Source organism: Chelonoidis abingdonii, chromosome 8 (genome assembly GCF_003597395.2).
Source record: "Chelonoidis abingdonii isolate Lonesome George chromosome 8, CheloAbing_2.0, whole genome shotgun sequence".
In the NCBI taxonomy this organism is placed as follows: domain Eukaryota; kingdom Metazoa; phylum Chordata; order Testudines; family Testudinidae; genus Chelonoidis; species Chelonoidis abingdonii.
Window position 1 is genome coordinate 15,916,982 of NC_133776.1, and position 12,730 is coordinate 15,929,711.

The window sequence follows — 12,730 nt, forward strand, 5'->3', positions numbered from 1 at the left end:
GTTCTAAGATTCAAAAAGTAGAATTACTCTTTCATAGTCTAGGGTTTGTTTGTTTTTTCCCTTCTTTCTTCTGCTCTGCCTCAGTTTCTGGGTTCACAACTAATGGATTTCAGAAAACTTATCCAAATGCATTTACGGGTTTTAAAGTAGATTATGAACAAAATGTATGTTTTATTTTAAAAAAATAAATAAAGCTGGCAGGGGGTAGGAGATGAAGAAGATTACAAAACCTATTCTGAAAAATGATTCCATGAAAAAAAAATGTAATTAAATGAAAGCAAAATTGGTTTTGTTTTTATTATTTCCTTACAGTGTTAAAACCCAAACAAAAGCACTGAGATAGTGCACAAGAACAGAAAGTGAAACTGACCAGTCTACTTTAATTTTACATACTGAGATCTATCACTGCTTTTATTCACTTCAGAAACCCACTGGTCCAGCAGGAGTCTCATGAGGCTTTGTCCTCCTTAGGAAAAAGCCCTTTATGAACAGTAACATATGCTTTCTTACACAGACAACCAGATCCTTTAGTCAGTGCAGAGTGCAATGGGATCATAACCCTAACTCTGCATTTCCATACTCTAATGTGTCTGTATTTCTTTAAAGTTTAGTCTCAATTCTGGAATTTCCCGCAGTTAAAACATCTGAGTTTGGAATAATTACACCACCTCTGTAATGTACTTTACCCTAAATTACTAATTTGGATGCTCAACTTTAACTCCAGCTTAAAATAGTTTTGTCTGGGAACATCCTTGCTTGTCTTTTATTACAATTTTCGTACATGAACACTGAACAAGAAACTCAAAGAGAATATTCCTATGGGATATTTTTAAATGATCTGTAGTTATGTGTCAAACTTAAAAAGTCATCCACTTGACAAAGATAGGCCCAGGAAAGGCTACCAGGAAGTAGTCTCTGAACTCAGAGTGCTACAGATGTGGCTGGGCACTGAATGCAAAGGGCATTCAAGGGCGTGATGGAGAGTTTCTTGTGCTCTTCCTTCTCCTTGCAGAGCTGGTAACATACAGGTACCAAGTGAATGTGTGAAAAGGAAACAAATAAAAACTTCCTAGGAAAGTCACACAGGCCCATAGGCCAACACTAAGAGGTATGGATGTCTAAAGTCAGGCACCTAAATTTATATTTGAACAAGTGGCCTGATTTTTGGAGATGCTGAGCAAGTACAAATCTCAATGATTTCAGGGGGCAGGGGTAGGGAGAGGGAGAGGAGCTGCAGCATCAGTCAATTAGCTTTTCCTTTACCTGTGGAATTAATAAGGTATTCTGCAGGAAGTTATCGTTTGTTACCACTCTACACAGGGCGTTAAAAGGTATACTCAAAGATTGGTCATCCAATGGTTTGTAACATACAAATAAAGGTTGCCAATTATATTTCCATTGTATAACACTTAATTCAGTACAGACGATCCGCTTCATCTTCCAACAGGCACTCAAACTTCTACCAGTACCCAAAAGAGGCAAGAGAATAAGTCTCAGATTTGGTTAAAATCGGTCAGTGACAATATCTTATAGCCACTGAGTTTTTAATGACTCCTTTCTTTTCATTATTTTGTTTCCTTTTACTGTGTCCATCCAGATCATCTTACAAATCTCCCTTTTTTGCCTGTTTCTTTTTCTTTCGTTGCCCCCTTTTGCTTTGTAAAAATTGTTTATAATTTATAATCTTCATTTTCACTTCCAGTCCAGTACTTTAAAACCACTTTTTCTCTACTTCCATTCCATTTGTTTTATGCTTTGTGTACCATAGAGTTGTTATTTTGATAAGTATTAATCATCATCTGGTGGTGTCACTTTTTCTATCATGATTCTTCATTGTATTTGGATGTGTAAGAGAGTGGCAGAATTCTCCTGTTGCTCTGTCCTGTTAGCAGGCATTTGAATCCAGATTAATCAGTGCTAACTTCTGGGTGCAGGTGTCGGTCATCAGACTTCACCCTGAATAGAAGGGAAGCAGGAACAGAACACCACACAAAGAAACATGAGAGCACACACTAGGGTTTGGGAGAAACAGAGGACAGAGACAGGGTTGAGAAAGAAGGAACTCTAAAGACATTCAAGTCTACGGAGCAGGCAAAGATTGGAGTTCACGTGAGATTATTTTGAATTTGCCATTTTGTTTATAAAGGCAGATGTTAGAACGGGTTACAGAACGGTTTCAACCATTTCACAGCTCCGGAAGGTATTAAGTCAGGGCAGAACATGCCTGATCTGCACATGAATGTACCAGTTGTAACATCCCTCTTAATGCAAAGTTAATGAACAACATCAGCACAACAGAACAATCAGCAGTGAAAGTATGAAATTGACATTGTGTGTAACTTCACCCATAGTTCACCATCAGTTAGTTCTAAGACAGACTGAAAAATTCTGCTTTTGCTATGATAGGGTAACACGGTGCACAACCACTGAATCCCATAAATATCTTGCTACTTGTAATATATACCATGTTTATTCAGATATTTTGAATTCTAGGACAGTACTGGTATTTAAAATATAGTTTCATTTAAAGTATATCTGGGCCTTACATATTAAAATAGTCTAAATTTTTAGTGAAAAAACACAAAAGCCCAAACTCTTACTGGACAAATTTAAAAGTTTCAATTACACAGCTGTCTCCATGTCTTTAACCAGTGATTTACCTCACGTACACACACACGCACAAATAGGATAAGATTTGAAACTGAACATCTTCTATCGGAGCTATATATCTTTAACAATCAGGTGATGAGTTCCCATTAAGGAAGGCAACCTCTCTGAGAAGCAAGAAGTGTCCAGACTTCTCCAAAAGTGGCACAAAAGTAAGTTACTTTAAAGTCTGAGACATTCAAAGGAATATTTATGCTATTCAAATTGCTATAGCAAATGCTTGGAGAGTGCTATACGCAATTTCTCAAACACCAGAGATACAAATGTATGTCTCCTCTTCTGTCATTTTAAAAATATTAACAGGTTTATTGAACAATTACACTTGGAATGTTTTAAGGCAGATATTTGAGATATTTAAATTCCACAAATATTTTTCACAGAGTTTTTTTCTTCAATATTTTTAAAATATCTTTAGATGCATTAATGTTTTTCTGCACTTGCCAATTTTTATTCATTTTTGTTTATACATTATGATCATGTTGTGCAGTAGGGACAAATGAGATGATAGACCCATGTATGATTAAAGATAGGAATCAACAGGTCACAGGTTATCTTCAAAGCATTGCATAAGGAAAGCTATCCCAGAATAGGATACCTGAGCTTAAATAGCGGATTCTAAAATCCTTAGAAAGCAATACAAAAATGTTTTTCATTTAAATAAGTCATTCTCTTTAACCAAAATAGATACAGCTGCTGAATGGACATGTGACTCAATGTAAATAAAAGTGTTCAGATTTCCTGAATGGGAAATGTGGAAGTGGACTTGTCAGAGATTAGTTACATTAAATCAAAGTGTTATTGAAACAGCTCACCCAGTTAAAACTGATTAAGAATGATACAGCATATAACAGGCAGTGCTTCCTAATTTGCACATTGGTTAAATATGAATGCATGCCATTTACAAACATATCTTAATGCATTCCGTTTACAAACAGATCTTCACAGAGCATGTCATGTGACAGCTCAGAAAGCAGAAATAAACAGTTTCAATTCCACGTAGAACTATACAGTCATGAATTGACTTGACTGATACCTCTTTATTCCATGCAAAACGTAGGGCCTTCACTACTGCCATTCATCTTGGCAGTCTCTTGCTGCGGTCTTAGGTTCTTCCCGTGTCATTTTAATGATTTTCAGTTCCGCTTCTGTTGTGCGTTTCCAAGTTGTCCTTGGTCTACCTCATCGCCTCTTGTCCCAGAGATTCCAGTCCCATGCCTGTCTTGTTATGTTGTTCTATTCCTTCCTCCTTGGGTGTTCTAGCCATCTCCATTTTCATTCCCTAATTTCCTGTCCTATCAGTTTCTGTTTCATCCTCCTTCAAACATAGCCAGAAAAAATAAAAAATGAACATCTGATGTTGAGGATTTGTCTCCTGCAGCTGTTTATTAAAAAAAATTAGTTTAAATAGTAGGGTCTTGATAAGTCTCCAAGAGGCATCACCATATACTAAGGCAGATTTTACAATGGTGTTAAGTATTCAAAATTTAGTTCCAGGGGAAAGATTTCTGTTTCTTCAGCTCAACTTTAGGGTTAAAAAGTATGTCTGGTTTTTGCTATTTTATCTTTAACGGCTTCATCTGTTCCTCCTGTTTTGCTTATGATGCTGCCAAGATATGAGAAGTGTCGGACCTCTTCTATATCAATCCCAGAAAGTGTTATTGATATTTCTTGTTGCCTGTTGACTCTCATAGTTTTTGTTTGTTCAGTGTTGATTTTCAGCCCTATTAACCGTGCATAGGGCATTTGTTTTTGCTGCATATCTTTGTGGGAATGAGAGAGCAAGTTGATGCTGTCTGCAAAGTAGCTGCTGTGTAAAAGTCCATTGTATACTCCTTGGTTGTTCTGTGGTCTCATTACCCAAGCTATTACCAGTAGGAAGGATATGGGTGACATAAGACATCCTTGCTGACACCGGTAGTTAACCTGAATAGCTTAGTCAGTTCTCTACTGACTGGGAATGTCATATTTTCATAGAGGCTCTGAAAGATATTTACACATTTCTGGGGGATTCCCCAGTGGCGTAGCAACTTCCATCAAACTGTTCTTTCCACTGTGTCAAAGGATTTTTGGAAATCTAGGACAATGACGTATAGTGATGAATGCCATTCAATTGACCAGCCTACGATGATATATAGGGTTACTATGTAGTCTACGCACGATTTCTCCTGCCCGAACCCTCATGGTCTTCTTGTAGCCCTAAATCTACTACTTTCTTTAGTATGACTAGGACAAAGTGTGTAAGTATTTAATTATGGAAGGACAGCAACTGAATGCCAGTCTAGTTTTTACACTGACTGAGGTTTCCTTTCTTGGGCAGTTTCACTATAATGCATGGCAAAATGGTCATAAAGTGGCTCCAAGAAAGTCACACCAATGTAATGGGTAATTATTTCTGCCCTCAAGATTGGGACCATATTCATCTTCAGAACCACAACCTACTTTGTGTTTTCCTGTCATTCGTAATTTAAAACAAACCAAAAAAAGCACATCAAACAATATACAACAAAAGCCTCTTGGTGCTCTCTCAGTGGAGTAGGCTAGTATTTTGTGAATCTGGCATGAAAAGATAATAAACAAGTTTTAGAATATCTCATTTCAGAAAAGTTCACTGATATTTAATGACAATGCTGTAAGGTTTGCCATTTCTCAAAATTTAAATTATAGTTATATAATTATCTTAATGACAAATTCTAGCATGAAATAGGCTCCCTGTGCCCCCCCAAAATATTCTTTGAGCATGGAAAAACAATGTGATCAATAATTTTAGAACGCATCTGGTCAGCACTTTAACAAAAGGATCAGGAAGTTTAAACACTATAAACCATTATTCCGTTTTAAGCCTCAGATTTCACACTTTAATTAATAAAACAATACTGCTGAGAGAAAAACATTTTTCCTACAATTTAAGATTTGATCATAGGAACGACATGGTCAAGCCGAAATCAGGGACATTTCACATGGTCTCGTATTAAGGCATTGGATTTTACTTTCTAGTACTATACTTTTAAGAGTTGAGATCTTCCAAAGGAGGGATCAATGTACGTCAATCACACAGCTGAGGCTGCAGCGGCACCATAAATTGACCTTTTAATTCATGAAGAGAGTAACAGCGTGGAAGTGGCAGGGCATGAAATCTTTTAGTACTGATTAACAATTGTTTTCAATTTCAAGTTAGCCCACAACACAGTCAGGGAGCCAAGTGAGGTCAAAAGAAGAGAGGTCCGACACTGCCACCAAGTTTCAAAACTGAGGACTAGAAAAGCAAAAGGTAAAGAACAAGGTTCTCAACAAAAATATAATGAAAGTTCCAATACAGTAAAATCTTTCTAATGGGATTACTTATGTGAGTTAGGATTAGTCACAGAAGGAAGGTTTTCCAAGATTAGGCTCAGAGAAAAAAAGAAAGGCAGAGAGAGTTGTCCCAGCTTTAAATATGCTTATGCTTATGCACACAGATCCAATCACATTTAAAAAAAACAAAAACCTTAAACAGACACTTTCCTGGATTTGTAAGTAAAGAGCCAGAAAAAGAAGAAACCGTCATTTAAAAACAGCTCAAACATTACAGTAGTCACTGACTTGTTGAATTGGTTCTGATACCATTATTGTGCCATTGGTGCAGAGAAACTTAACATGGCTGGAGACAGGATGGCTCAGAAAATACAGATTTAGGTGTAGCTCATTGGTTCAAAACTAGCCAAATTCAGCAGTCATTGGCATCTGATTATTCCATGCCTTACTGTAAAAATAAAGCAGTGGGTTCAGTGGATCTCTTGGTGAAAATGTGTATATATTACATCAAAAACTCCATCAAAATAGGCATCCTTGTCAGCAAATTCAGGAGCATCTCTATGCTGAACACTCTCAGATCTAGCTCTGTGCTCCAGACATGTCTCCTCTCCAAAATAAAATCTCTGATATCTTCTCATGAATGTCTAGTGTCAGTTTAAGCTCAGCGGGGCTAAAACAGAGCTCTTAATCTTCTCTCCCAAGCCCCCTCCTCCTTCTTGATCAAAGTGGACAACAGCATCATTCCTTCTGCATAACATCTCTAAGATATGGTCTTTCCTACCCATCCACACAGCTACTTTTCTCATCCAGGCTCTCATCATATTGCATCCCAGTTATGAAAACATCCTTTTCTCTGGTCCTAACAAATGCAAATTTTGCCCTGCCCACATCCACCCAGAATGCTGATGGAAAGATCACTCCACTAGCCTGTGGCTTTGACCAGGTCATCCCTCTTTGAATCAATCCCTTTACTAGTTCCTCTTTCTCTGTCACATCAAACGTAAGCTACTTGTTTTCACTTCCAAGGCCCTTCCAGTCAATCCCCCTTTCCCACCTATTATCCCTCTTTCACTACTGAAATGTTGACTCCTACCTCCAATCATTCTACTATGTCAGCCTCTGTTGCTCACTTTTTAAATTTTTGAAAAAAAGTACCTTTGTGCTTTCTCCCATGCTGCTGCCACTCACACTCAGGAGGTGCTCCCAATAAACATCTGCAAAGCTACCTCATTATCCTCCATCAAATCCCTCCTCTGACGTGATGCTTACACAAAAATTGACAGGCTGCTGATGTACCACCACCTATCATCCTGATCATACTGTCTCATTGTTTCCATGTACTGTGTCTGTCTATATCCAGCTGCTGTCTCTTGTTTTATACTAAGATTGTCAAACTCTTTGGGGCAGGGATCATCCACCCCTTCCCCCTTTGTACAGTGCCTCGCCCAGTGGCAATACCACTATGGTAATACCAAGACTACTTTTATGAATACTGATAGTTTAGATTCAGGAGCAGTATAAAGAGCAGCATATAAGGTTTTGTCAGAAAAGGTTTATGTAACAGTATCTACACATAAATGTGTCCGCTTCTTTAGCATTTGCAGGGCAAAACTACCAATTACAATTTCCAAAGCCATACCATATAAATACAGTAGGGATTTTCTAAACTTATTTTAACACAAAAGGCTGGTAAGTGTTAAGTGGCAACCAAGCACTGTTAGCACAAATGCAACAGCAACAAGTTACTGAAAATACTAAGAGGCTGCAAATGACATTCATTGTTAATGGGTTGTCTGTATAACATTTTGAACAAGAAAAATGTAAAGTACTATAATGATAAAAAATGCAAAGTACCAACCAGTATAAAATGCTGTGTCCCAAATAAAAGGATTAGTCAACTTTATGAGCCTGTTAATTCTCATGTAGGTCCTCCCCTTATCACACAGCATGTTGACCATTAATCTTAACAAGTGATTTTAGATTACTCTCATCAAACAAGCTGTAGATACAGTACTATCACTTGTATTACTAAACTAATTAATCTAAAGTGCGTTTCACATAAGAGAGATAAATAAGCACATCTGGAAACAAATCAATAGAAACTGCAGCACAGTGTTCAGCTCGACTTTCAAGATCAACAGTTTTTAATGATAATTTTTAATACACCACAGTCACAACTGGAATTGGCACAATTTGTCCTAATTTTATTTCTTATTTTTCGGTTATGGAAAAAGTGATGCAATCCATTGATTTTGACCTGCTCAAATTAGGAAAGCAAAGCGTTTAGGACTAAACCTTCAGTTGGTGTAGCTCCGCTGACTAAAGCATCTATTCTAATTTACGTGAACTGAGACTCTAGACCTACTTTTTCAGTTCAATTGCGCAAATTCATTTAGCTCCCAGATCCTTTGTCTCTAGAGAGCTGGAGGATCAATACCTAGTTTAAGGCACAAGCAAAAGTAGGTTTGGTGGTCCTGCTCCAGTCTATTCATTCATATAACAAAATATCCCTACAAGTTGGCACAATTAATTGGACTGGAATCCATACTGCAAATCAGGGTTGAATAGTGCTAGTACAGCTGTTTAGAGAAACTTTCACAATGCCTAGTTCAAATCATTAGTTCCTTACTTCCATGAGCATTAACTTCAAGCAAACAAAAATACCCAGCCTCCAGATGATTGAATTAACATGGTTCACATATGTATGATTGATAACACTACATTTCCTAGACTACTTAAGCATCACAGGCTTAACGTTTTTACAGGAGTGAACTCTGCCTGAATAATTTCTCTCGTGAACACTATTAAACACAAATGTGCTCTTCTTCAACATCGAGCTTGAATATTTTCTTGACAAAACACTTTTATAGTGGCCATTGCAAGGAAAATCCCATTTGACATTTATCTTTAAATTTACATATGAATCTCAAAGAAACCTATGGTGTAGAAAAGCTGGAGCGGAGGACAGGAATTTGTTCAGAATCTATAATTTCTTTATAGGACCATTCTTCTAAATGCTAAAGCCATAGAGTTGGTTACGTGACTTTGTAACAATCCACTTTAAATGATATAGACACTGAAATAGGTAGTCTTAGTTTGGCACATGGAGACAGAGATTGACCCCATTACCTGTACATATGTAGTGACATCAGCAACAAAAGATAGGGAGCCACTGACTTAGAGATGCCAGCATTCTCCACAAAAAGAGTAGAACATGTTGAGGAAAATCTTGATCTGGCTTGGGAAAAGTTATTTGAAAACTGTCCTGTTTCTTTCATACTCTATCCTCCCCATTATGACCTCATCTGGTCTTTTATACAGTCAAAAGCGTTCTGTGCAGATTTGAAATCATCACTCTAGTATGGGACACACACACACCTACACAACAGTCAATATACTGCCTCATTATTCTGAGAGTCTACTGGATGATCAGTATACAGAGAATGCTAACAAACATCATGAGGAAATCAAAACATTTCAAAATGCATAAATGTATGCACCAAATATTAGTGAAAATGGCTATGAAGTATAATTGTTATGCTAGGTCTCTTACATGATCTAAACTATTTCCCTTTAAACTTGGAGGCAAAAATCAATATGCTTTTCCTAGATAACTCCTATGCCCCAGAGAAAATGTATGTTGTTCTTAGTCATATTAGACAGAGTGTCAAGCTGGCTAGAAACCTCAACTTGTTTAGTACTTCATATAAGCTGTTTATAAAAGCATGGTTTTCAGAATAATTAGAGGCATCCCAAAATGACAATAAATATTAACAGACAAGGGAAATATATAAACTCTGTTGTAAGTTGGGCTTTATTGTATAATTCTGTAAAAATGACAATCTTCATAAGAAGGTTTTGGTCTATTAATTTAAGTGTCTGCATAAATTACTTCATGCACCTCTAAATGAGCCGATGACAAATTGTTTAGAAACAATTTGGCTTCTATAGCATACTGTATAATTTCTGTGTTTCTCCTCCATTCTTTATCATCATAGGCCTGGCTAGAAATGAGTAACCGGACATGGGTGAGGCCTCATTTTTTGGAAGACAGGGTTAGCGTGGTAAATGGATCAGCAGGCTGCAAAAAGAAAGTTGGTAAGATAAGAAGGAAACACCCAGGGAACCAATTACAATAAACAAGATAACAATGGAGAAGATAAACTTGGAAAGGAAGATGAGATAAAGAGTAAGTCATGCATGGCCAATGAGAGATTGGTTCCTACAAAGTGACCAAGCCAATTCCCAAAAGTGTAATGCAATGTAACATGTAAACATGTATAAAGGAAGAGGTTCGCTGTGTCACTTTGGATGTTTGGTATATATACCACTTATACCCACTTGAGTCTGATCAATTCAGCATAGCATTGCTGTATGCCAAACAAAGAAAACTGAGTGACAAGTCAAGAGTTGAACTGAGTTCTTGGGCGAACTGAGTGGAAGCGGTCTCAGGGAAACCCCAACAATCACTAGAAACACTTGCATGTAAACAAAACCATTGTTTCTTAGACATCCATCCAGTCCTGTTGCTTATTCCCCACCTGATTCATAATCCCATTTTTGACATCAGGACTGGCGGCTATGGAAATTAAGATGTCACTGACTGAGAATCATGGCCTCAAGTGAGAAATAAGAGAGGAGCAAATTCACTCTTATTAAGCAAGGATCCTGCTTTCCTGTAAATATCACTACTAACACAGAATAGGAAAATACCATAAAAAAGAGGAAACTAATAAATATTTGGCCAACATGTAGATATTTGATTTCATCTGGAAGCAATACAAAGTAGACAGACTTTTGCATTCAAATATTTCTCCCTCATGGGGAAGTCAAGCAAAAATTAATTATTCCAAACGTTTAATTGACATGGCCAAGTTAAAAAAAAAAAAAAAATTCAGAAAACACAGAATTTCCTTACTTAGGTTAGATTTATTAATTTATTATCTTAGATGACAAAATATTTTAGTTTTAGTAATCTTACTTTTCTCAATATGGACCACATAACAGACTAATACATTTCTCTTTATTTTGATAGTTACTATCTACATACTTTCACTTTCTGCTTCTTATGTACTACTATAAAACAGCGATGTCTGGGTTGCAAATACTCCAGAGGATTATGCATTATTATATTAATTAACGTAGATATGTCTATTGATCTTAGGTTTTGCAAAAGCTTACTTTAAAAAGTGAAATGCTGGGGAGTCACTTTTTACCTAGTAACATCCATTAGAATTTGTAAAACTCCATGATTCATATTGACGCACTGAATTAAAACCAGTGTTTCAATAAATCCTACAACATACACAGCTATCCTATACACAGCCTCTCACTCATACCAGTACACAGCTTTGTGGCATAGCATTTCACACTCTTGTATGAGTTACAAATCCCTAATTTTTCACAAAATAAAGCCAAGTAAATCTGTAGACTCACGTGTACTATATTTTACTTTTTTTTTAAATTAAACAAAGGTAGATATAAAGAAAAACCACGACTAACTCACTGAACACATCAATTTAGGGATGCTCCATTATCAGAAGGCTATTTAGAAAAAAATCTCTCTTACCTTGAATGCACTGAAGTGTTCCATCCTCAGTCCTTATTGTAAAGGTTTCACCTGGATTAACTTGAACGAAAATGACCTGCCAAAATAAAGACATTCATTTCAATCTGATGCTCAAATCTCATCAGGTATATTCACTCCAAAAGTTTTCTTACCTAAAGTTATGCAGTAGACAAAATGTAAAGAGTAAAGCAGCCTGGATTAGCCACAGCTTTGGGCACTAGCAGACTCCTGGAATTAGTACAGGATTTGAAGTTTGTCTAAATCACTACATTTATTCTGAAAATAACATTATCCCCCAAAAGGGCTGGAATGTAAAGATAAAAGATGGAATTTTAAGCCCCAGGCCTGCAAATACTTAAGCAAATGATTGTTTTATTGCATACAAGTAGTCCCATTGAAGTCATTGGGCCGCTAACTTGCTTAGAATTCAGCAGATGTATCTTTTCAGGATTGGCACCTGAGAGTGGATATTGCAGGACAGACTGAGTGACATATTTTGGGCCATATGTTTTTTCCACAGGAGTAAGAACTGGATCTGACCTGGGATCCATCCAACATGATAAGAGTTCTGGCCCTTTGTACTTGTTTTTACTGAAAAGCATCCAGGCATAATGGGAACGGGAGCAGTGAAGTACATTAGCAAACAATTTACACTATTAAGAATAAACAACAAGAATTTTAGAATGAAAGGCTTGGTCCCACTCCTGGTTTCCCACTGCTCAAGCCACCAGAATGGGAATGCTACAGGATCTAGAAAAGTATCCTATGGCGTAACACTCACTGCCCCTCTCTACTAACTGTACAGAGAAATGGTTTCAGAATGTGCTGCATTTGCCTGTTTTACTCATTTCCAGCCACAAATGTGGAAAAAAAGCTATTTTTCTAGTGAGACTGTAAAAGAATGTTTACACTACATGACTTAGTAAGCAGCAATATCCTGATCACAATGTGAGGCTGTCTGTGTTTATTTTAGTCAGCCTCAAATAAGGGTTGTCCCTGATAGCACTCTGTGTGCAGAACACTCATTGACTTCAACGGAAGCTCCCTGCAGATCAGATCCTAAATCAATACAATCATTCATAGAACCAGCATGGTTTTAAACTACTATACAGTTTGGAGTCTGTTTACTAACCATTGTGTGGAGTTTTGGTGTGCACAACCTCCACTGATATCAGTAAGACTCACATGGCTAAAACACCAGGT

The 12,730-nt window shown here is 37.1% G+C and overlaps 1 protein-coding gene across 2 annotated transcripts in view; it reads right to left on the bottom strand.

Annotated features, from left to right (window-relative positions):
* FNDC3B (fibronectin type III domain containing 3B) overlaps positions 1 to 12,730 on the bottom strand; it is a 408,674-nt gene that overhangs the window by 301,928 nt on the left and 94,016 nt on the right. For both annotated transcript variants that reach the window (XM_032783667.2, XM_032783668.2), the window contains exon 3: positions 11,528 to 11,603. In XM_032783667.2, the coding sequence (XP_032639558.1) occupies positions 11,528 to 11,603 (76 nt within the window). The remainder of the gene's footprint in view (positions 1 to 11,527; positions 11,604 to 12,730) is intronic.